General features: G+C 38.0%; 1 protein-coding gene across 1 annotated transcript; it reads left to right on the top strand.

Annotated features, from left to right (window-relative positions):
* Window positions 1-13,601: 13,601 nt before the first annotated feature.
* LOC149247654 (calreticulin-like) lies at window positions 13,602-26,406 on the top strand. Its single transcript, XM_089458269.1, has 16 exons — window positions 13,602-13,760; window positions 18,777-18,884; window positions 19,106-19,298; window positions 19,445-19,703; window positions 19,796-19,852; window positions 20,014-20,061; window positions 20,342-20,428; window positions 20,564-20,621; window positions 20,758-20,825; window positions 21,196-21,291; window positions 21,401-21,448; window positions 21,549-21,587; window positions 22,370-22,402; window positions 25,791-25,832; window positions 25,934-25,975; window positions 26,106-26,406. The coding sequence occupies exons 1-16, from the start codon at window positions 13,667-13,669 to the stop codon at window positions 26,115-26,117; spliced, it is 1,284 nt and encodes a 427-aa protein (XP_089314395.1). The 5' UTR covers window positions 13,602-13,666; the 3' UTR covers window positions 26,118-26,406.
* The last annotated feature ends 341 nt before the right edge of the window (window positions 26,407-26,747 follow it).

Raw genomic sequence — 26,747 nt, 5'->3', positions numbered from 1 at the left:
CCGGGCCGCCCGCGCCCTCGCCCGGCAGGCAGGGCGACCCTGCTGCCGGGCCGGGCACGGGCGGCCCGGGCGGGTGGCGCCTGCACGAGGGCGCCCAACCCTCGTGCAGGCGCACCCGGGCCGCCCGCGCCCTCGCCCGACAGGCAAGGCGACCCTGCCTGCCGGGGCGGGGCACGGGCGGCCCGGGTGGCGCCTGCACGAGGGCGCCCAACCTCGTGCAGGCGCCACCCGGGCCGCCCGCGCCCTCGCCGGCAGGCAGGGCGATTGCGCCCCTCGTGCAGGCGCCACCCGGGGCCCGCCCTCGTGCAGGCGCCACCCGGGCCGCCCGCGCCCTCGCCCGGCAGGCAGGGCGATTCCCGGAATCGCCCTGCCTGCCGGGCGAGGGCGCGGGCGGCCCGGGTGGCGCCTGCACGAGGGCGGGCGGCCCGTGTGGCGCCTGCACGAGGGCGCCACCCGGCCGCTCGCGCCCTCGCCCGGCAGGCAGGGCGATTCTCGAAATCGCCCTGCCTGCCGGGCGAGGGCGCGGGCGGCCCGGGTGGCGCCTGCACGAGGGCGGGCGGCCGTGTGGCGCCTGCACGAGGGCGCCACCCGGGCCGCTCGCGCCCTCGCCGGCAGGCAGGGCGATTCTGGGAATCGCCCAGAATCGCCCTGCCTGCCGGGCGAGGGCGCGGGCGGCCCGGGTGGCGCCTGCACAAGGGCGCCCCCCCTCGTGCAGGCGCCACCCGGGCCGCCCGCGCCCTCGCCCGGCAGGCAGGGCGATCGAGGGCGCGGGCGGCCCGGGTGGCGCCTGCACGAGGGCGCCCCCCCTCGTGCAGGCGCCACCCGGGCCGCCCGCGCCCTCGCCGGCAGGCAGGGCGATCGAGGGCGCGGGCGGCCGGGGTGGCGCCTGCATGAGGGGTGGGGCGGGTGAGGCGGGCGGGCGGAGGGCGGGTGAGGCCGAGGGCGGAGGGTGGGTGAGGCGGGCGGGCGTCGGGCGGTGGGCGGGTGAGGGCGCCCGGGGGTGGGTCGGGCGGGCGGTTGAGGGCGCCCGGGTGTGGGTCGTGCGGGCTGGTGAGGGCGCTCGCGGGTGTGTGGGGCGGGCGGGGCGGGCGGGCGGGCGGGCGGGTGGGCGGGCGGGCGGGCGAGCGGGTGGGGCGCCCGGGGGTGGGCGGTCGGGTGTGGCGGCGGGCGGGGGCGGGTGAGGGCGCCCGTGGGCAGGTAGGACGAACGGGGGGCGGGCGGTCGGGGCGGGCGAGGGCGGGTCGGTCAAGGTGCTCGCGGGCGTTTGTGGAGGGCGGGTCAGGGCGCCCGCGGGCGTTTGTGGAGGGCGGGTCAGGGCGCCCGTGCCGTGCGGGCGGGCGGGTCAGGTCACCGGGGGTGGGTGGGGCGTGCGGGTGAGAGGGCGCCGGGGGTGGGTGTCCCATCCAAAGGGGTGAGGTGCCCGGGTGAGGGCGCCGGGAGGGGTTGGGCGGGCGGGTGAGGGCGCCCGGGCCGGGCGAGCGGGTGAGGGGGGTGTGGGTGGTTCGACCGGAGGGGTGGGGCTGGGGGGTTAGGGCCCCGGGCCGAGCCGGGCAGGCGGGTGAGGGGGGACGGTGTGTGTGGGCCGGGTGGGTGAGGGGACCCGGGCCGGGCAGGCGGGTGTGGGGGGGGTTGTCAGGGCGCCCGGAGGGGCCGGGCAGGCGGGTGAGGGGGGGCGCTGTTAAGGTGCCTGGAGGGGTCGGGCCCACCGTGCTCACGATTTTTCATGAAACTAATTTAATATGAAAGTTTTTAAGAAAAAATTTAACTTACCTTTTAATTACGAGAATTCTTCGTTGATTATGTTGTTGATAGCGATTTAGCTGCTCCACAAATTCACGACCTCTTTCAACGATTTTCAGAAAATCTGGATGTGATGTTAGTAGTAGTGATAATGAGATTTTAATATGTAAGTGAAGTTACAAGGATGTTTTACTGTACAATTAATATGGGATAATTTGTTTTACAATATTATAAAGTGAATATTATTGATTTGTTTTACAACATGTTGAATGTGGGATAATTTGTTTTAAAATATTTTAAAGTGAATATTGTAGTATTGGAAAGCGAATATTATATGGTTTAACTATTATAATAATTGTAGAAGTTGTAGTGTACAATTTTAATTATGATTTCATAAAAAAATTTAGTTTACATTTTCCAATAAATTGTAGAACAAAGTAATAAAGGTAAATAAATTTAACAAATTTTTTGGAGGGAAATATTTTCGCGAAACTTTTTGGAGGGAAATATTTTCGCGAAATTTTTTGGAGGGAAAATTCCATTCTTTAAGCTATATAATATCTTTAGGAGACTCTCCATTTGTATCATTCAACATCTTCTATTTGAAAGGGATGGATTGTTCTGATAGTGAAGTTTCGATTTATACACCATCAACTTCTGCATCGCGTAACAACTCTATTCATATTGATGAACATAGCGGGAATTCTTCCACTATGAATAGAAAGTCACTTCTTCCACTTAGTCCTGATTCTAAGGACTATGAGAGCAGCACTGATGAAAGAGGAGATGGAGAATTTCAAATAAATAAAGAGTCACATATTCCACTTAGTCCTACTTCTAAGGACTATGAAAGCCGTAGTGATGAAGAGCATGATGGTGAACTTCAAAAGAACAGAGTGTCACGATGTCCACTTAGTCCTAATTCTGAGGACTATGAGAGCAGCAGTTTTGAAGAGCATGATGGTGAAGTTCAAAAGAATGGAGGGTCACGGTGTCCACTTAGTCCTAATTCCGAGGACTATGAGAGCAGTAGTTTTGAAGAGCATAATGGTGAAGTTCAAAAGAAGGGAGTGTCACGGTGTGCACTTAGTCCTAATTCCGAGGACTATGAGAGCAGCAGTTTTGAAGAGCATAATGGTGAAGTTCAAAAGAAGGGAGTGTCACGGTGTCCACTTAGTCCTAATTCCGAGGACTATGAGAGCAGCAGTTTTGAAGAGCATAATGGTGAAGTTCAAAAGAAGGGAGTGTCACGGTGTCCACTTAGTCCTAATTCCGAGGACTATGAGAGCAGCAGTTTTGAAGAGCATAATGGTGAAGTTCAAAAGAAGGGAGTGTCACGGTGTCCACTTAGTCCTAATTCCGAGGACTATGAGAGCAGCAGTTTTGAAGAGCATAATCGTGAAGTTCAAAAGAAGGGAGTGTCACGGTGTCCACTTAGTCCTAATTCCGAGGACTATGAGAGCAGCAGTTTTGAAAAGCATAATGGTGAAGTTCAAAAGAAGGGAGTGTCACGGTGTCCACTTAGTCCTAATTCTGAGGACTATGAGAGCAGCAGTGATGAAAAGCATGATGTTGATTTTCAAAAGTATGGAGTGTCAAAGTGTCCACTGAGTCCTAATTCTAAGGACTATGAGAGCAGTAGTGATGAAAAGCATGATGTTGATTTTCAAAAGCATGGAGTGTCACGGTGTCCAGTTAGTCCAAATTCTAAGGACTATGAGAGCAGCAGTGATGAAGAGTGGGATGATGAAATTCAAAATATTGGAGTACCACAGTGTCCACTTAGTCCTAATTCTGCGGACTATGAGAGCAATAGTTATCAAGAGCGTGATGATGAATTTCAAAATAATAGAGTGTCATTGTGTCCTCTTAGTCCTAATTCTGCAGACTATGAAAGCAGCAGTGATGAAGGACAGGATGATGCACTTAGTCCTAATTCTAATGAGTATAAAGGTAGCAGTGACAAAGGACGGGATGTAACATCTTCAATAAGTAAGTCACATTTTCAACGTAGTCCTAATTCTATGGACTATGAGAGTAGCACTGGCAATGCATATGAGGAAGAATATCCATTAAACATCGAGTCAGATTTTCCATTCAGTCCGAATTCTAAGGACTACGACAGTAGCACTGAAGAAGCAGAAGATGAAGAATATCCTCCAAGTCAATATTTGAAAAGCAGAGCTGATCATAGTGTGGATAACATTCCTCTTAATGATGATGAAAAGCCTTATACAAATGATGATCAAATGATGGAGATGTTGCCAAGAAACATTGTATCAAGGAGTAGGAGCAGGCCTTTTCGTATCAATGCAAGTTGTTCTAGTTATACAAGGGGTAGAGTAGAATATCTGACGAGAAGAAGTTCTATCAGTGCTCTCATTTCAAGTGAATGTTGCCAAAAAGATTGCTTGAAACATATGGATTTCAAATTTGCATTAGAAAGCAGGAAGAGATATTTGTCAATGAATAAAAGCATGCAAAATTCATATTTAGTTGGGTGCATGCAATCTACATTGTCAGGTTATGATTATCATATTGGGACTTTTTTTATCTGTAGAAAAGGTTTCAAAATGTTTCATTCGATTGGGAATTTTCATCTCTCGAGAATTCAAGAAAATTTGGAAAAGGATCCCACTTTTTATTCAGAAGTACGTCATAAAAAACACTTTGGTCCATTATCAAATATTGCAATGTCATGGATGAAAGATTTCTTTTCAAAGCATGGAGAGTGTATGCCAAATGGAGAGACAATACATATTCCAGATAATTTTTCAAGACGAGAAATCTACAACTTATACAAAGAATATGCAGAAGGTGCTGAGGGACATGGCCAGTTTATTACATATCAATATTTTGTGAAGGTATGGAAGAAAGAATTCAACAATGTCCGTATTCCTAAGAAGACAAGGATGGGGATTTGCAGTACATGTGCTTCTCTTAAATCAAAAAGGGACAAAAGTGAAGGCTCAGAAAGAGGTAAGCGTTTATAACTTTAACTTTTAAAATTGTATAGTCATCAACTATGAAAACATATTTCTTGATGAATCTCTTTTATGTTGTGTAGATTTAATTGTCAAACAACTTCAGGAGCATCGCGAACAACAAACAAACGAAAGGAAGAAGTTGTACAAGCATCGAAAAAAGTGCTATGATAATCCGAATAAATTTTGGGTTTGATAATTGATGGTATGGACCAGAAGAAAACACTTTTACCACATTTTGTTCGCACACCCAAAAATTTACAGGAGGAAAACTTTATTCAATTTCACTTGGTCGGTTGTATGGTCTTCAATGGGAAAATGTTGCCAAGGGTGTACTTCACAGCTCCAAATATTCACAATGATGCAAATCTGACCATAACTATAATTCATGATGTGATTTCTCATTGGTCTGGTAATCTTCCTGAAGTTTTGTATCTACAATTGGACAACACTTGCCGTGAAAACAAAAATCAGGTTGTTTTTGGATATCTAAACATGCTTGTTGAATTGGGAATTTTTCAGAAGGTAAAGGTTGGTTTCCTTCTTGTTGGGCACACTCATGACCATATTGATCAGATCTTCAGCCGTTTTTCAGTCACATTGAGGAGGAAGGAAGTTGGTAGCTTGCCATCACTAATTGAATGTATTAAGAAATCATACATGCCAGAGCCTACTTTTGATGTGTTGGAAGAAACTATTGACATGCGAAGGTTTATTCTGGGATCATATGGTGAGGGGAGATGCATTGAACAACTTAATGACATTAGCTTCCAACATCAATTTCGTATCAAAAAAATTGATGGGAACACACTAATATGGGGCAAGAAGTATTCAACTACTACAGAATGGGCACCGTCATCAGGATTGAAATTTTTGAAGTTCATTCCAGATCATCCAATATTTGCATCAAAAATATTGTTATTACAATCAGTTGGTGAAGTTCAGAATGCACGTAGACAGAACAGGGCTATAAATTATTCTGATTGCCTGGAAGAAATTAAAAAATGTATTAGATATACATATGAGTACTTTGACATTGCTGATTCTGTTTGGTGGGAGTCGTTTTTCAATAATCAAAGTGATATCATTTCGACAACAATAAATGAAGATATACCTTTGAAAAATCCATTTATTTTGCCACATAATGTGTCGAATGAACATGAGGAAGTAAACATTGTTGAACAGCAACAATCTCAAGGTATTATTAATTCTTCACAGGCAGAGGAAAGAGAGATGTATATTGGTTCCAGAAGATCTCGTGCACAACGTGAAGCCATGGAAGACCTTTATAGGGGTTCAGTACAGGATATTAAGGAGGGTTGCATGATTGTAGTGCTAGCAGATGGAGATCCCAATGGCTATCCATTTTGGGTTGCTAAAGTTATAAAGGTCTTTACAGAAAATGAGGATGTTACAAGTGTTGAAGTACATTGGTATGCCACAAATACACACCCATTCAATGGTGTGTATAAGCCAGAGATGGTAGTTGACAAAAAAAATGGCGGAAAAAGAAAAAGAAAGGGTACAAATGTAAATCGCCGCCGCACAGACATATTAAAATTGGAGGATGTAGACATACTTGTTTATGACTTCAATTTAACAAAGAGAGGAACTCTTCGCTTCAAGACGATAGAGATTCTGAAAAGGTTGTTACCAGAAGGAATAGTGTTGACATGGGAGTCACCTGAAACCAGTCGTAGATCTAGAAGAATTTTGAGACCTGGAATGTTGGGCATGCATGTGGACTCAGATGGGGCACTAGTTGATGAAAGAGAAGAATATGGAACATCTTCGTCAGCATCCAGTCACTCATCTGAAGATGTGAATTCTGATGGTGTGCCAGAAAACATGAGTGATTTTGAATAGTTGTTTAAGACAGTTTATATAACTGATGTATGCATCGTATCTTCAAATAAAATTAATGTTTTCCATATGATGTTAAATGAGAAGTTATGAGGCATTTTTATGTTGTTGGATTATATGTCTTAGGTATGATAAATTTTATTGTTTAAAATATCTACAATGCAATATTAAATTAGAGATATAAAATATGTTTTATTCAATATACAAATAATGACTTTTGAATGCATTTAGTGATGTAATTTGTTCATAATGTTATGGTTTTTTTTTTTTTTATAGTTGAAAAATTTTCATTTTTTTTTGTATCTAGCATGTTATGGTTGAAAACATGTTAAATTTATACTTAGGAAAGAAAAATGATATTCTACCAAAAACATTAGTGTGTTTTTTCCCCGCATAAACAACTTTGTTTGACACATAGAAATTTGGTTTTATTAGCATTTTTTTTAAATACTGAAAATTGACCCTAAAAAAAAAAAAATCATTGTTCCAGTGTCATCAGTTTCATTTTGAAGCTATATTTTGCATGAAAATTTCATAGTAAATTTTGTAGTCACTGCCAATTTTAAAACATGTTCAAAATTGACGCCTAAAAAATAAAAACATCGTTCCAGTATACACACTTTTCGTTTTGAGCACTGTTTTTGATGTTTTTTTGGGGTTTTTTGGCTAGAGTTCCCGTTTTGAGTTTATAGTTCCCGTTTCATAGTTTACATTGTTTTATGTATAAAAATATTTGAAGACTTCACAATTTTTATGGATGATAATGGAGGTATATTGTTAATATGAATTATAGTATGCTTAATTTGATAGAGACGTTGAGTATCAACATATCACAAATAGTTGATTTGGTAATTCAACCTTGCAACCTTTTATTCATAATACACAACACTCAAGCACTTAAACTAACCCATCAAGCTTATTTATATTCCCTATTACAAACATTATTATATCTAAAAAGTAATTAAAAACATTATCTTTTAATAACCAAGAGCAATATTGTAAAAAATTCTTGAATATTTTTCCATGCAATGCATATGAATATTTATGGCAACAATTGATGAATGCTTCCACATTAATCGAAAGTTTGAGAGAATCCCCGAGGGTTAGCTCAATTGGTCGAGTTCTTGTCATTAAAGCACATCCCTAATGGGAGGTCATGAGGTCAATTCTCCTCAACGCCCTCAGAGTTAGGCTCTGCTAATAAGTCGGCAAGATGTGATGCCTTCCAGTGGATCTGCTCGGATGTATGCATAATGGATATGCATACATCCAAGGTAAAAGAAATTTTGATGATATCTATCATTGACTACTCTCTCTTGCAAGGAAATTCATTTGATTTGAAAGAATGCTTCTTCAAAATTCCTTCTACAAGTGATCCCTAATAATGGTATAGATATTGGCCAATATCTTGATTGTCTCTATAGGATTGTTTTAATGGTTGTTTATGACATTCTTTTGCTTTTTGGTATGGTCTTCTTGCAAACACTACATGTTTCCTATTTATTCATGTACACTAATCTTCAATGGCTTTAAAGTTTGCCTGGACTCCACCCTATCCAATACATGTTGAGAACTTTATAAATATTGACCAATCACCCTCATGGTGCATAGAGTTGATAAAATATGCAAAGAGATATGAAACATAAAAGAAAGTAGAATATATTAATTGATGCATTAAACATTATGACTAAAGTCCATGTTTCACTAATAGCCTCCATTAATCCAAATGCTTGACTAAAGGTTAAAATAACATAGGCGAGAAAATTTCTCATTCGGTTACGCGAGTATTTGATAAAGAATATTCGTATAGAGATGCACAAAGAAATGATCCAATTGGTCAAAATGTACAATGAAGATTGTATCCATACAATCTCACATTTATTAACAAAAACTAATAGGTTTTGCTTTTATAAGTGCTTATATCATTCTATGTAAGAACAAACTTGCCATTATCAATTCTTGGATCCAAGAATTCTTCTATAGTCTGAGCGATACAATATACAAGTGAGAGATTGTTTGATCTTCTAACTTGAGAATCTAATTACAATATTATACATGTGAATTAAGTATCACTTATTATATCAATTGTGTTAAGTGGTGCATTTTATAGTATAACATGAGGAGATTAATCATGAGTGAATGAGTGAGTGAAATATTGACATATTAGTGACTTTTCATAATTAAAAAAATTAATATATTTTGATGATGATAATAATAATATTAACTGTAAATCCATTAAGCATTTGTAGGAATCAAATATTTTAAGGTGCAAATATTTGTATAAGTTTTTGCACCATAAAAGAAAAAAGAAAAAAGAAAAAAATGTACTTTGAAGGATTTGATATCTCTCAATATATCTTAGGTTATAAGTTGTCATTGCCCTTCAAGAGCTCTCTAGCTTGTCATAGAAGGACATAAATTTTTTTCCTATGCAAATGAAAATTAAGATAGAAAAATTACTTGTCAAATTTGAAATGAAAATTAATTTTGATTTTGTCAATTGAAGGGTAAGGAAACTTTTCATAATATGTTCTACTTGTCATTATTTTTATGGTTTTTTCTTTATTAGTCATTTTTCTATATACCATGAAAATTAAAAAGAAGAATGTTAACAATTTTCCCCATATCATGATAATTCCAAAAAAGAAACATTATCCTTTTCATACAATAGAACCCTATTGCTATGGAGTTCATGCATGTATGTACAACTATTTATTATACCTATTACACATTGCCTTTACTCCTTAGAGCAAAACTTTATGTTGCTTATCCATAATTTAACATTGGCATTCGATTTTTGTTATTTATGATTAATATTTAAATTTATTTATTTATAAGGTGATTGGTTGAGGTCTTATTATGGGTTGTTTAGTAACTTCCATTTCTATTAGTTACTATTTTTTTTGTTTTTAGTTTTATTTCTTTTTTATTGATTTTTTTCCCTTTTCTATTATTTCCATTTTCATAAATTATAGTTTTTCTCCATATTTTCAATTTAAGATGACTTATTATTATATTAAAACATATTTTAATAAATTTAATTATATATATATATATATATATATGTAAAATAAACATATATATTAAAGTGTATACATGTTAATATAAACAATATTAGTTAATAATATTATTTAATTTTTGGTAATGGCATTCAACAATACAATATTTTATTATTTGTTTTATATTTTGTGATGAAATCTTTATGTCTTTACTATTTTTTAGTTTAATTAAGCTATATTTAACCTAAGCGACAAGTACTAGCTACTATGTAGCCCTTGTTAAAATTATATCTTACTAGTGAGAATTAAAAATCAAAAGCTTTGGCCATGGTGAATCCTTTTGCAACCCACAAAGGAGAAACATTCCAAATAGAATCAACTCCACATGTTCTTGCTAGTAAGACTTATAGATGGTACTTACCAATCTTCCATGGCTTGATCCGAATTTAAACAAGAATGCAACAAATTATAGATATAACCATAAATACAGAGATGCAACAGAAATAACACTTCATTTCATTAATATAAAACACTGAAATAAGCTTACAAACAAAATGGAAATAAACTAGCTCGGACGATGGTAGCTTATCTCTAAGAATAGATGTTGCGGCTACATGCCTTTGAACTATGTTACAATGAGGCTCAAGGGCCTATTTATTATTGAACAACAAGGGAAAACCCTAAAAAACCAAAACCCTAACCCTAGGAGATGGAACACCAGGAGTTTGTGGGCCACGTTGGGGTTAGTTGGGCAACCAACTTCTCGAGGTTATAACTTGGTCATATTATCTCCATTTGGTGCGTACAATACCTCGTCGGAAATATCTCTTCGAGTACTACAAGATTTGACACATGCACATAGCCATATTACCTATGGCTACAGGCTTGCTGTCGACCTCAAAAAATGCCATTTAGGGGGTCAAAACTGCTTTGGAAGTTTAGGACCTGAAAAACTGCTATATATAGTAAATGCTGCAACAAACAAGGAAACAAATGAAACCGACTAGAGGTCTAGGTGGAATAGGTAGGTGGCAACCAATATCCACTTGGATCATGGCTCCCCCTATAAATCTTCTTACTACCTTCTCCACTTGTATTTACTACTTATTTGCTTGCTTGCATTTAATACTTGCTTTTCTTGCTTAGATTTATGAATATTACTTGCCTCTCTTCATTATACCTATTACTATGAAGGCACGACAATGGACACCATGTATCAAAATTGATTCAATGCATGTTTGCTTGACAAAAAATAACATTATTTCTATGTTCTTCTGCATAGGGTGTTGTGCATCATAATGTACATGTGTACCAATTATTAGGCTTATAATCCAAATGACTAAATATTCTTGTAAGTTATAATTCTCTTATAGAAAAATGTGTCATTAGAGGTTTTAAATAATTGTTGTTGTTGTTGTTTTTTTTTTTTTTAGATATTGTAGTGGTATCTATAAAATAATGCTATATTTTGACTATCTTTAAAAAATTCATTGCAATTGTTTGAACAATAGGACTATTTATCCTATAAGGACATATAATAAAGAAGAATAGTTTCATTGTGATTGTTTGAACAATTGGACTATTTATCCTATAAGAGCCTATAATGAAGAAGAATAGTTTCATTGTATTTGAGGAATGGTGCCCAGGAGATGAAAGAGTAAATGTTCTTATTGAATTCCCTCCATATGGTTCTCATATAAATTATAAATAAATGGCCTAATTGAACTTCCTACATATGATTCCTATATAGAGTGTAACTGAATAATCTTATTAAATTCCTTCCATATGATTCCTATGTAGATTGTAATACTAGTGAATCAATTTTGAACTGCAACTTATCTAGATTTGTTTAAGTGTAGAGTTTTTATCTAGTCTACAAACTTGACACAATAGGTGGTATGATCTATGAAGTACACATGTTTTTTTATTTTTATTTTATTTTTTTTCATAATTTAGGAAGCATTTGTATTACTCATTCATAAAGAAACATACATCATACTTTATGCTTATTGGCATGCCACTTGGGAACCGAGATCAGTAGCATAGCAACAAAACTTTTATCCATTTAAACAATGTAAACTTGATGATAAAACCAAAAAGATCAACACCTAGGATTGCAACAACCTATCAACACCTAAGAGTGCACCAATGTTGCTACTAACATATATAGCAAAAAAGAAAGGAAAGTCATCTATATAGATAGAGAAACCACTTGAATGGTATAATGTATGTCATCCTCCTCTTCGAAGGTAAATAACTCTAGGTCTACAACATTTTTTGCTAGAATCATTACCTTGTAGATCAACTTCCTCATCTACTTTTACATTTCATCAACACATCACAGTATCTCTTGCTGGGTTTAAGAGCGCTCTATTGAAACTTTGACAAAGATGGTCTTCAATTGCCAATGAATTTTTTTCTTTCTATTTTCATATGAAAGAAATAGTTTATTTTAACTTGTCAATATTAAAAACCTTCAAATTGAAACATAACCCTTCAAATTGATTTATTTATTTGAATATATCCTATGAAAACAATGTTACACAAGAAGACTAACAAGGAGGCCAATCTAATATATATTTGGAAAAAACTAACACCTTTTAGATTAATATTATCTATACAACTTTATACTTCGATGAAAATTTCTACACTTGAAATTTGTTAAAATAACCACATTTAACCCATTAATTGTATTCCAAAATACTTTCTACTATTTTACACAATTTTGAAGTGACGAGCTATACCTAAAATGTCATGGTTCCCTCTTACTTTCCTTGTTACATTAGGGATCCAAACTAAAAATAATCATGATACTTAAAAATAGGAAAGCTGATGCTTTGTCAAAGCAGCGGCTTTCAGCACCACAAGGATTATGGAGGATGCAGGTCATAGTGGACAACATCTCCTACCAGATCAAAGATTTTCTTATGCTCGGTACATAATTCTTTATTTTGTGTAATCAAATGTATGAATTATGCTACCCATCTTTTTGTCCTATTATATGTTTTTTTCTTCAACCGTAATATTGGCTCAATGGTTACTGTTATTTAGGAATCCGATATGTAGATATGTCTATTATACAATATTTCCCTCATAGGATACATCTTCCCATCCTCCAGGGGATCTTGTGACATCTCTTCTTTTTATTGATTAGATGGCCCCATATCTCTCTGAATTATTATGCTACCCATCCTTTTGTCCTATTATATGTTTTTTTCTTCAACCGTAACATTGGCTCAATGGTTACTGTTATTTAGGAATCCGATATGTAGATATGTCTATTATACAATATTTCCCTCATAAGATACATCTTCCCATCCTCCAGGAGATCTTGTGACATCTCTTCTTTTTATTGATCAGATGGCCCCATATCTCTCTGTATTTATTGGTTTTGGATACACATAATATAACTATATAGCTTTTCTTTGGTGCTGAAAAAAAGAAAATTAATAATAATTTATTTTTAAAATTATAGTCAACCATATATAAAATTGAATTATAAGATTTATTTATTTATAAAATAAAAAAATCTCTCTGCATAATAATTTAAGCTTATTAAAATATATATAATTTATATTTAAAATTGTAAACTTAATAAACTAAATATAAAATTTATTTTCCAAATTCAAATCTGCATACCTCCAAGGATATAAATTCAAATATATCATCTTTAAAAAAAACAGAAAGAATATTCTTAACACCTATATTCCTCCAAGAATATACCATCCTTAATATAATTTTATAATATTTAACAATGACATATTATTAATAAAATCATTCTTACAAGATTTAATACGAAATCTTTAATGTAATTATAAAAAACCATAAATAGAGAAAAGAATCAAACATCGCATCCCTCTCACATGAAACCGATAATAACAACCGAACACCGGTCTTCACTCGCGCCATGAAACATGAATCACGTTTCTGGATAAGTAAACGCCAACTATTATAGCCGGGAACTCTTCTACTCTACCGCGGATGTCAAATGTTATAGAAAATCATTTAATTTATTCTGCTCTACTTAAGTGCAACGCTAGGCATTTTGCTACTGCAGTAGTGGTGTGGTAACCATTGAAAATGGCAGGCCGACGATCGCTTTTGTACGCTGTGTTCCTGCTGCTGTTCGTTACTTTCGTCTCAGCCGAAGTCTTTTTCGAGGAGCGTTTCGATGGTAATGTTCTCAGCACGCTTTTCCTCACCATTTTCTGGTTACATTTGTGCGTTCAACTAGCTTACATGATCTCAGTGTCTTTTCACCGGTTTTTTCCTTTAAATTAGCATTTTAATGTCCCGATCTGGTAACTTAGAGTCATACTTATGCTAGTTTAGCTTGCACAGTTAAAGTTACGTGAGAGTGATCTCATACTCAAAATTGGCTTTGCATATGCTTTGAGGAATGCTGAAATGTGTTTAAAGAATGGTTAAAAATAGTATAAATCTACGCTTTAATACTTGAAGCCTGAGTTTCTGTACAAGAAGTTCATTTTTTCTTAAATAAAAGGTTAAAGTTGCAAGTTTAGATGAAATGATCTCATCCTCAAATTTGAGCTTCGCAAAAGCTCTGAGAGTGCGGAAATGTGGGTAAAGATTGGTCAAAATTCATATAATCTACGCTTTGATATATGAAGTTCTTGTTTCTGTAGTCGAAGCTCGGGTTCTTTTTAAATCAGGGTTAAAATATTGCACTATACCTAAATAAAATTCCCGGATTTGCCATTTATGGTACAACAACTGAAGCTTTTTGCTAACTGCCTGCGGTCTAAGTGTAATTCATGGGGAAAGCGAGAAACTGCCAATGAAATAGCCACAGAACATTAAAAATAAAATGCCTTGGTGTAGATCACTACAAAATTCTGCTTTTGGCTGCATGCCAAAATGCAGATCCCCAAAAACAAATATTTTGCTATTAATGTGATCTAGAAACCGAAGAGGCTGTCGACAATTTAATGCGATGGTAGTAGGTCTAAAATAGATCTAAGGTAATGGAGAAGCTTTAATTGTACGATTTAAGTTCCAGGTGATCGATTGGCGGTCAAATCTTTCAAATTGTGAAAGATTTCCCGGAATAGCTTTAAGTTTGATTGTAGATCTTCCCTGTTGAGCTGATGACGGGTGTCACAAGACCCCTCTTTTGAGTCCTAGTCATATTGAGTTGCTTGGAATAGTGAAAGATTTCCCGGAATAGCTTTAAGTTTGATTGTAGATCTTCCCTGTTGAGCTGATGACGGGTGTCACAAGACCCCTCTTTTGAGTCCTAGTCATATTGAGTTGCTTGGAATAGTGCAGGCTTGTTCAGGAATATTTCTCACATAAGAAGGCAAACTAAATTTTGCATGTGGCTGATCTTATTGACAGCATGTAAAAAGATCCTCCAACACATTAAAGAAAATTATTAATTGCTGAATGTAATTGATTCGAAGTAACGGAACCGATATACATAAATTAAAGAAGGTAATAAGGCTCAGAGCCTTTTTGGTTGGGTGATTCTAAAGTTGCACGACTCTCCCTTGTTTCTCTATTTAAGTTTTTTTTTCTCTGTCCTGTTTATCTCTGCTTTATTGAGAGCATTTCATTAGTCACATTGATACGGCAAGTCTGGCTGGAGATTCAGAATCCGTTGTTTCTCCATAAAAGACACTGGAAAATCAAACACTCATTTTGCCTGCCTTTTCTGACTAGATTTCATAGTAGATAATCAACAAACCTGTTGACTGTTCAGATCCATGGTGTTTTGTTGTATGTAGTAATCATATATGTACTTCTGAAATTAATTACTACTGAAAATTCGCATTATATGGACATTGTATTTTATTTTTTAATTTCCAAGGAAATCCTGAGTTACCTAGTTCTAGTCAACTCTTAATCTTTGACTTCAGTGAGTAAATCTTCAAGTCCATGTCTGGTATCATTGCTAATCACGAACGCTCTTTGAAAAGGGGTGGTAACTTGGAGAGAAATGAGGAACTGTGTAAGCTTTGGGCTCCTTTGAGTTAGGGTGGTTGTTTGTAGCATAATGTGCCAAGGAGCCCATAATTCCTGGTCTAGACTGTTGTCCCATTTCCAACGGTGCCTCTCTATTCTCGATTGTTTTAGCTTTTGGCGTCCCCATTTTTCAGGTTTTCTTCTCAGATGTTTTTGTTCATCAATACTGAAGTCGCCGAAAATCCTCGTCCTCCTTAGCTGAGGTAGTTGTGGGGGGTTTCTTGAGATTCACCACTTGGTTTGTCTACTTTGGAGAAGCCTCTATAAGGTATTCAAAAACCTGACAGTCTTGACACTGGAATGCTGTGTTTTTCTAAAGCCAAAGGTTGCAGCCACCGTGTTGCTTGTAGGTTGAGCATTATTAGATTTTGGCGAGTTCTTGCTTAGATGTATCTTCATGAAAATTTTGGCATAGGTAGACAAGGCTTCTTCAACCCTTGTGCCATAACAGTTTCATGTTCTTTCAAAAGGCTTCCACCTAGAAATGGATGCGGGTTTTGATGATCTTTACCCACACTGAATTGGCTGAGATTGGAATTGTGGCCAAATTAAATTCTGGAAACCACTGTTTTATGTTAGAACTGCATTCATTCCGTAATCACTTTTTCATGTTAGAACCGCATTCATTCTGGACACACTGTTTTATGTTAGAACCGCATGCATTTTGGAAACACTGTTTTATGATAGACCTACATTCATTCTGGAAGCCACCGTTTTATAATAGACCTGCATTTCCTGAGAACCACGGTATATTGTCTTGGGTCAAATTTCTCTTTTCATGTGTCGTAAAAGACACATGATGAAAAAAAAAAATCTGGCAAAAGCCTTACTAGACAATCTTTGCCCCATTTGAGTATTGATCCATTTTTCTCTGCTTCAGCACTTGGCCAATGGGCATAGGCTGTGAAACTTGCATATGAGTTTTTGTTCGTTATGATTTAGGATGGTGTTTTCAACCGACTTCAGATTCACTTCACAAATTTCTTGGAGTGCTGCACATCTGTTGCAACAGGTCTACTTCGTAGTTTACCTAAATGACTGTGAGATTTGCTTTATGGAGTAGACCATAATTCACTTGCTGCAGGTCAGCCACAACTTAATGAAGTGGCATTTTTAGTTGACTTAACCCAGAAAACACTGTTTTATGACAGACCTACATTCATTCTGGAAACCAACGCTTTATACTAGACCTGCATTTTCTGAGAGACCTGCATTTTCTGAGAACCACGTCATATTGTCTGGGTTGAAATTTCTCTTTCCTAGTGTCATAAAAGACACATGAAAAAAACTTCTGGCTAAAGCCTTACTAGACAATCTTTGCCTCATTTGATGTTTGATCCGTTTCCCCACTGCTTCAGCGCTTGGCCAATGGCTATCTGCATTTGAGTTTTTGTTTGTTATGATTTAGGATGGTGTTTTCAAACGACTTCAGAATCACTTTGCAAATGAGATTTATCATTGATTCTCTCAATAAAAATTTGGTACTTGGAGTGATGCACTTCTGTTGCAACTTCCGAAATGACTAAGATTTGCTTTATGGAGTAGGCCACAATTCACCTGTTGCAGGTCAGCCACAACTTGATGCAAGTGACATTTTTAGGTTGGTGAAACCAGGAAACCACAGGACTCAGAATGCAAATTGTGTCAGTGCAACAATGAGATTGCAGAGAGCAAGGAATACACCGAACTATGCAAGGAAAGGGATGGTCAACATAACAACATTGACGTTGACATTGATGTATGGTAAATTGACATCAACATCAACCCTGACCGGCATTTGTTTTCTTAGACCAACATTGTGGGTCAACTGACTCGACTGTACTATTTCTGATGCAGAAGTTATATCCTTGTTGCATCAATATTAGAAGCTAAACAAATGATTTCAATGTAATTGAACCTCCTATCTATACTAACTGTCCTAACTACTGGCCCGTTCTATATCTGTAAATATTTTCCTATATATTGTATTCACCCTCCTCCCTGGCTAGGGTTTCTCTATTAATATTTCCCTTCGTATTGTATTCACCCTCCTCTCTGGTTTGGGTCCCTTGTACGCAGGCTTTCTTTTGTCTTTCTTAAGGAAAACGTGACCGGATCTCCCCCTCTGCCCCAGAATGTCTAGATGGAGGGCAGCCCAACCACTCGCCAGAATAGGGGCTGGTAACCCTGAAGGACTTGACCAGCTTTGAACCAAATAGGCTCTCTCTTGTACTTCAGTCTTGAGCATTGACATCAATTAGACTTCATCATCACATTTACAACCCTTTGCAAGGACTTGGCACTTGTAGCACATCTCCACTCTCATAGCCCAACGAGTTTATTCTACTACACTCTTGAGCTAGCAGTTTAAAATCCTTTGCAACACTGTATATATGCATTGATACTCTATTTGAAATTGTAATATGAGTTGAGCACCTTTGGTGTGACGTTGATCTAATTATCTGGTTATTTATGCTGTGTACATTGTTCTGTAATATAAGTGTGGGTGCGTGTCAGTGTGCACTTATTTGTAATGTGTCAGTATGCCATATCACCACACTTGTCTGCAAAAAGCATCGTCCCCTTTCTAACCTTGGGATTCCCCTGACTGACTTGCTTATTCCCTAAGCCCCTACACCTGGGCAACTGGATCACTGGGAATGTAAGGATTGAATATCGTAGGCGTGACTTCCAATATGAAAAACAAGATTGTAAGCATGTTATGTGTTTGACATCCCCAGATGATGGGTTTCAGGGAGTTGAATGCCTAATGACCCTGAAGATTTGTAAGTTTTGCCTCACCTTAAAATGGGCGATCATGCAGTGTTGCATAAACTTTGCAATACCTCGAGAAAAAAAATTCTGCCTCTGAAGGGCCTTGTATTGGCCCCTGGGCTGGATAAATTCCCTAACTTCTGCCAACCTGACCTTCAGTGGTTCTTCAAGCTGACTTTAAGAATTGCTCCCTAGCCTGGAAATCGACTTTTGGTCCAGAATATTAGATTATTGATCTGCGATTGAATTATGTCCATTATTTAAATCTGATGTTATTTTAGTGATCATTCTATTGCATTTTGTGAGAATATGGGTGAGACAGTTTTGTTGTGGTTGTCTTCACTGGCTGCTACATGTGTTTTATGCTTTTATTTCATTTACGATTTATTGGCATTGGGCTGATGATTTTGTATTGAAACTTGCTAACATTTTTCTTACTTTACAAATAAAGATAGCTGGGAAAGTCGTTGGGTGCAATCTGATTGGAAAAAGGATGAAAGCTTGGCTGGAGATTGGGTGCACACAGCAGGGAAATGGAACGGGGATCCAAATGACAAGGGTGTGTACACGTTTTTTATTTTGTTTATACTTATTTTTTATAAAACCAATCATCAAACAGTGGATACTGGGACCTGTACACATGCAGTTATTAGAATTTTGTATCTATTAAATAGCAATGCTTAGTGTTGTTTGTATATCATCTGGTTTCCAAAAACATTAAGATTCATGAGTTTGTAGTATTTATGTTTTTATTGTCCTCACTATGTGTGGTTAATGCAGGCATCCAAACACATACAGACTATAGATTTTTTGCCATCTCAGCTGCGTACCCTGAATTTAGCAACAAGGATAAGACCCTTGTTCTTCAGTTTTCTGTCAAGCATGAACAAAAACTTGATTGTGGTGGTGGCTATGTAAAGTTGTTAAGTGGTGAAATTGACCAGAAGAATTTCAGTGGAGAGACACCTTATAGGTGATATATGGTTTATGGTTTCAAAATTTCAATTTGTGTTATTAAGTGGCTTTCAACTTTTGTGTAGATTATGATTTCAGAATTATGAGGTTCTAATGCTGTTTTATGATGCCAATAGCTGGTAACATGTGAACTTGTGATGGCAGTATTATGTTTGGACCAGACATTTGCGGTTACAGCACTAAGAAGGTTCATACCATTCTGTCATATAAAGGGAAGAACCATCCTATCAAAAAAGATGTCCCTTGTGAAACAGATCAGCTTAGTCATGTTTATACTTTCATTCTTCGACCAGATGCTACATATAGCATCCTCATTGACAACAAGGACAAACAGTCTGGGAGTTTGTACAAGGATTGGGACTTGTTGCCAGCAAAAACAATCAAGGACCCTAATGCCAAAAAGGTATGAATCTCTTACCTGGGGTTTTATGTCAAAGGTACCCTAAACTTCAGCAATGTTTACCTAATGGAGGATCTTTATGTATGTGTGCACAGCCTGAGGATTGGGATGATAAGGAATACATTCCTGATCCAGAAGACAAGAAACCTGAGGTATAGTGAAGAATGATGGGCTATTATTTTAACATCTTCAAATGATATCACCAGTGTTTTATGGCTACCATTACTTACAGTATATAGTTGCTTGAAAATATTTATAACTTGGATGGTTTCGTGTAATCAATGATTTATGGTTTTTACTCGTGTGTGTGCAGGGATATGATGACATTCCAAAGGAAATACCTGATCCAGATGCCACTAAGGTAATCACTGAATCGAGTAATTGTAATTGATGACATGTCATGTAAGAGTCCAACTTTGTTTTGTATGTATCTTTTTGTCCAAGTTGCTTTCTGCTTCCACTTTGTGTTTTTGGGTAGAATATTAATTTTTGTAAACTCATGCTCAATGCATTCCTAGGTCTGCCCTAAAAAAACAGGTGAAGTCAGCCCTAGAAAAACAGACTTTCGTCTAAAAATCTTGTACCGACAATGTCTTCCATCACCCAGGTCTATGTCTAATGATCTGATTTATGCTCTGCAGCCAGAGGATTGGAATGACGAGGAGGATGGTGAGTGGACAGCTCCAACTATTGCAAATCCAGAATATAAAGGACCATGGAATCCTAAGGTATGTGAAGGGAAATCATGGTCTATTGATAATTTGATTGTTGTTATCATTAGCCTGTTTATTATTGTTGCTTTTTCAGTCCTTTATCTCTGTCAAGGTTGTAGTTTTTTATGATTTGCCTGAAATTATGGACAGAAAATTAAGAATCCTAACTACAAGGGTAAATGGAAGGCTCCAATGATTGACAATCCTGGTACAGTTTCCTTCTAATCAAAGGATAATTCTGTGTTTCAGCATTTTTTTCAGTGTTTTTTATTCTTCACTGTCCTGTTTTTTTAATCTTGTATTTATCCTTTTTTTTTGATCTGACACAACTTGTCCTCAATTAGATTTCAAGGATGATCCAGAGCTCTATGTTTTTCCCAATCTCAAATATCTAGGAATCGAGTTATGGCAGGTATGCATGTATTCATTTGTTATTTTGTTACCTTTTTTTTTTCGAAGTTACAATACCCAGGGGAAAACCTCGAGTACCTCCCCTCATTTTAATGAGGTACCCAGGGTAAACCCTATATTCGTCAGGGTAAAAGGCTGATCAACAGGCTCAGAGTCATTACAAATTTACAACAATATACTCATTAAGAGCTCAACATGTCTCTTGTGGGCATTGAACCTGGGTAGGGAGGATAACAAGCATTCCTCCCAACCACCCAATCTACAGATCCAATTGATTTGTTATGTTGTTACTTTCACCACTTTCACTAAGTAATGAATCTTTTGCTAGTTTCTTCTTCCACTTAATAAGTGTGTCCCTGCTGTTACCACAGGTCAAGTCAGGAACATTATTTGATAACATTTTAATCTCTGATGATCCTGAATATGCCAAGAAGTTAGCAGAGGAAACATGGGCCAAACACAAGGATGTGAGTTGATTATGTTTAACTGGAGGTTCCTATCTCTTATTTTTTTTCTTCGCCCTCCTAGTACTGGTAATCAACATTTCTGATGATTTCATTATTGACTTTTTTCCAGGCCGAAAAGGAAGCCTTTGACGAGGCAGAGAAAAAGAAAGAAGAGGAGGTAATAGCTATTTTTATTTTACTGTGCTAAGGTCTATTTTTTGTTGACTTAATAGTCTGTAATTTAAATGACGCTAATGTTTACTCCAAAAATGTTTCAGGAGAAAGAGAAAGAGTCTGATGATGAGGAGGATACAGATGTAAGTTCCATGTTGCTATTGTAAAATATAAGGATTTACTGTGTAGGAGTTGGTTGTTCTTTACATTGAAAGAATATGGAGGTTATGTTGTCAAGCATTATTGAGGGTTGCATAAGTAGATCATGCCTGTTTGTTCTAAATGGTGAGGAGTGTTTAAAACAGTACCATTTGCCAGATTCAGATGGTCATATTACTAAAACACAGAGAGGTTTGATAATAAAAAATACCCTGAATTCCTTTTCTATTTCACAGAATCGTTTGTTGACCCCCTCCCAATACACATTTCCAATTAAAAGGCCCCATATTTTCACTAGATATCCTTCGTATCCATATTTTTATTAAAAAAATTTCACACCCTTTTTTATTTTTACCAACAGTATGTTGGTCCCAGTGTATTATCCACTCTTCACCTAATTATCATCATGCTTCCTCTTTCCTTTGAAAACTCCTGCAATTTTTTCTTGCTCAGGCCATTGTCAGTTTTTCTCAGATTTCCTCACTCCTCTACTTTTATATTACCATTCTAAGGTCTTTTATTTAGGATAATCAATTTTGTTTTCTTTAAGTTTATGGCTTTTAACAATGCATTACCTAGTTTATTGGTGAATACCTTAATTTTGGTGTCATGCCACCTTTACAGAATGTGAAATATTCATGTCTTATGAAAAATCTGCTTAAAAACTTGGTTGCGCTGATGTGACTTTCTCATCTAAAAAAATATTCAGTTGATTTACCAGTCCATAATTTCAATGATGCTGATGTTTATTCCAAATGTGTTTCAGGAGGAGGAAAAATCTGATGACGAGGATGCAGATGTAAGTTATATGATGTATCGTAAAATTTTAGAATATACTGTTTAAGAGTCGGTAGTATTTTAGTTTTAGTAACCTGATAAATGCTAAATACAACTTACTTTTACCATCGAATCTAAAGACTAGAAGGTTTCAAACTTCAAAATGTAAAATTTTAATGCATGCTTTCTTTTCCTATAATTACACTATTATAAGTTATTAACTTGGAACACCTTTTATGAAAGCAAAATATTCCATTACTTAGGTCTGATAAAAAAATACATACTCTGGTTTGCCATTGGGGAAATTAGACCAGTGAAAAAACTAGAGTTGTTTAAGCATCCAAAAGTTGAGAATGTCCGGAGAGTTCGAAACCAAAAAACAACTAAACTAGACCAGTGAAAAAACCAGAGTTGTTTAAGCATCTAAAAGTTGAGAATGTCCTGAGAGTTTGAAACCAAAAAATAACTAGCTGGTGGCATGTGGCCTTCTAAAACATCTAGAGACTGAAAAGGAAAATACCAAAAATGAAAATGAGCTAATGAGGAGTGTATCGAGGTTGTCATCTAGTGTTGGGGGAGTCTGATTCTTCCACAACGATTGGTTCTTTGTTGCTCCTTGGTGAGTAGCTTGGATCAGGCGGAAGACCTAGAGGAGAATCGATATGCTGCAGTTGACTGCCCATCCCTTTCATTTTGAGTTGAAGGTCATCAAACATCAATAATATTTCATCGCAAGCTATGTTCCGATCTACCAATACTTGTCCTAGCAGCATCTTGAGATGCCAGTATATGTGAATGGTGTACATATACTAGTTAAACCTCGCTTGGGTGTGACCAACGTCCGGGACCCAATTTGAAATTTCACCGGTTATATCTATATTTTTGAGAGGCAGCCTCTCTCTCTAGTGATGACCCTCTTTGCACTGGCAATTTCATCTTGCCACTGTAGTGGCATGTTGGCCCTATGGCGACTAGTATAGGATTTTGTCTGTTACAAGGTGTAGAGTTCTCCACATGCCTATAGTATGCTACTCCATGACAAGCTTGTGGACACTGTCTCGGCATGATGACTAAGAAAATATTATCCAAGGTTGTTACTTGCTGTAGAGATGGGCTTCCAGGAGGAGTGGTGACAGGATTAGAAGTTGGGACCAGAAGGGGTGCAATAGGAGAGTCAAGAAACTTGAAGCAATTAACTGTTTCTTCAGGGAGGCTTTGCACTCAGAAGCAAGTAGAAGGGCCAGAGAAAAGCTGAAATTTAGGAGCATTCTTGACCAGGGAGAGGACTTGAAGCTTGAAAATACTTTGAAGGTCTAGGACATGGAGAACACCAATTAACAGGAGAAGAAATTAGCAGAAAAAGCAGGAGCAAGACCTGCTTAATAGAGAAACAACAAGAGGAAGCCTGCATAAATGATAGAAGATAAAAGTTGTGAAAAGCCTTACTCCCAATCTACCAAAAATACTGTAAGTGGGAGCCAAAGGCCATGAGTGGCCATATCTCCCAGCTTTTTTGAACCCTGTCCTGTGAATTGCCTCCAAGCTCATACATTATTGCTATGGTACTTGGGCATGGCGTCCCTCAGCTCGTGTAATGAGCATTTACCATTGAAACTTGTGACTATAATGACTCCAGACAGTGCGATTGCAAGCCTCCACTCTCAGCATTAACCACTTATATGATAATCCATCATTGTGACATTAAATACCACCTGTGTTGATGAATGCCCGAGCTCATTGTATAATGTGTAAATGTGATGGCAGTCCTGTTTACTGAACGATTGTTAATGTAACAGGGGGTGCTGTGCCATGTCTGCCAACGGTTGTCCTTGTCGGGCAGCAGCCATGCAAACCCCTCACTTGCAAGCCTCCTCGACTCTCGTTATTAACAAATATGATAATCCATATTTGTGATGTTAAAATTTTAAATACCACCTGTGTTGATGAATGCCTGAGCTCATTGTATAATGTGATGGCATTGGGCAGTCACAGTCCTGTTTACATCGTTAACGTAATGGGGGGTGCTGTGCCATGTCTGCCAACACTCGTCCTTGGCGGGCAGCAGCCATGCAACTTCCCACCCCAACCTGTCCCCTCCCTATCACCCCATCCAGGATACCTCATATAACACCCTTATTCTTAACCCTCGTTTGGAATTTTGTCATTGAAAAAAACTTCATATTATACATATATTTGTTCATGGGGACATCAAACATATCTTTAGAATTCCAATTTACATCTCCCCTAGCCAAAAAACCACGTGCTTCTAGCATCTCGAGAGTCCCTGAACCAAAAGGATACCAAAACTTAACATGCTTCCAGAATGTCTAATATGTCCTTGTTAAGATCATACACAAGCACGACATAATCACAACTATACAAACAAGACTGTAACAACTGCAAGATCATACATAACCAGATGGATGTATAGACAAAGTTAAAACAAAAATGTGATGTTTTGGATCTCTTGTTCCTCCACAAATTCACGAATCGAGAAAGAGTCCTCCATGCATTGAAGAGCTCCATTAGGTAATTTGTTGACAGGTTAATTCAAATTCCTCAGAAAAAGCCTCATTTGGATTTTATATGTACATTGTAAACAATAACCTTGATCCCATTGCCTATGTTATTGTTAGGCTGTGAGTGTTAGCCCTACATTTTATATTTTATGATTTTATTAGGAGTTTAGAACTGTACAATGATGTACTATGTGTGTCTTTGTTTGTTTGTATCGTTACTTCTCTATATTATTTGTTGAATTAGGTTAAACCATGAGAGGTATTGTAGTCTGTAGGTACTAGGGATTGCCATGATATGTTGTAAGGTATACTTGATCAACGTTATTTGATGATGTAGTATGTAGGGATTGTAGTATCTATATTTGATTATGTTGGCTGTTTTTTGTGGCATTGATTTTTGTTTGAGAGCCACATAAATCATAATAATATTACTAGTCATAACAACATATGCTTTATTTTGCTTACATCAATTTGAACTTTTCCCATGTACATAGTATTATAGACATAGAACCATCACAACAGAGTGGGGGCAAATGTACCACATGATTCTATTGTGAATAAAGACCCAAGATCTATGGCAGTGTGTAGAAATTCTTAACAAAAAATTTGAAGGGTCATTCATACAAATGAAAATGCAATGAATGCAATAACATTCAAAGTGGTTCATACACTAGGGTGATAGGCCATCTCACCAGGTTGATTAATATAAGGGGTGCTGGTATGTGCTACTCCAAATGATGCAAATGGAAAATCTAGATCAGAGACACACTAAGGGATTGCCAAATCCCGGATCACTAGACCTGTGAAATTTATTATACAGCAGAGGTTTGAAGAATGTGTGCCTTTTGTTTTCATGAAATTTAATATATCTACTTTGATTGCTTATTGCAGGAATTAGACGATGAACACAAAGAAGCAGACAAGAAAGAACATGTAAGCTTTCCTTCATGCTACCAAGTAGATTGTTATTATGATATATATGCTGCCTTTTGTTTCATGAAATTGAAAATATCTACTTTGATTGCCTGTTGCAGGAATTAGACAGTGAACACAAAGAAGAGGACAAGAAAGAACATGTAAGATTTCCTTCATGCTACCAAGTAGATTGTCATTATGATATATATGTTCTTGACATTGACAAATGTTGCAGTTTCACTCTGGTATGGATGATTGCTAACACAGTAAAGTTTCGTCTTTATTTCTCAGGATGAGCTATAGTTGCTTAATATATGCAACACTGCTTTCATGTGGGATGGTACCATGAATTGGAAATTTGGAGTCATTGTTTTATCCTCTCAAATTTTGCAAGAGTTTACAGATGGTTTCTTTGATGAATGCTTGTTTTGAAACGGCTTTACAGAAAGGAGTAATAATTATTGTAGTCTCCCTTTTTAATGTTGAGCAACATTTTTTTAAGGACTCTTGCAAGAAATGCTTTTATTTTCGAACAGTGGGCAGGTTTACCCAGCAAGTATTCAATGAAAAATAATAAAACTTTCATTTTGCACGACTTTGTCTTTTTTAGCATCTGATGGTTTATTCTGGAATGCATATTGCGATTTATTTCAGTTAGTGGTTCTTCATAAATGAGCTTTAGAAATATTAAGCTGTGGATATTAAATGTCTTTCGTAAATGTTATTCAGTAAAGCTGAGCTGATTATGGTTCCTGTACGGCAGCTGTTTGATAGCAATAGAATCTTCTCAGTTGCAATTATTTGCTGTTCTTGTTAGATGCCTGCGTTACTAAAACTTAATTTGCCTGGGGAATATTGTAAGAGTGATCACATATTGCAAGAAATGTATAATTTGCCTTATAGTCGCTGATTTAAGAAACTCACACGGGAAGA

This window comes from Pinus tabuliformis, chromosome 7, assembly GCF_031772625.1.
Source record: "Pinus tabuliformis cultivar Carrire ecotype Pingquan chromosome 7, CPIR1, whole genome shotgun sequence".
NCBI lineage: Eukaryota > Viridiplantae > Streptophyta > Pinopsida > Pinales > Pinaceae > Pinus > Pinus tabuliformis.
Note: the sequence above shows the minus strand (reverse complement) of the source record. Positions and strands in the feature narration are given on the sequence as shown.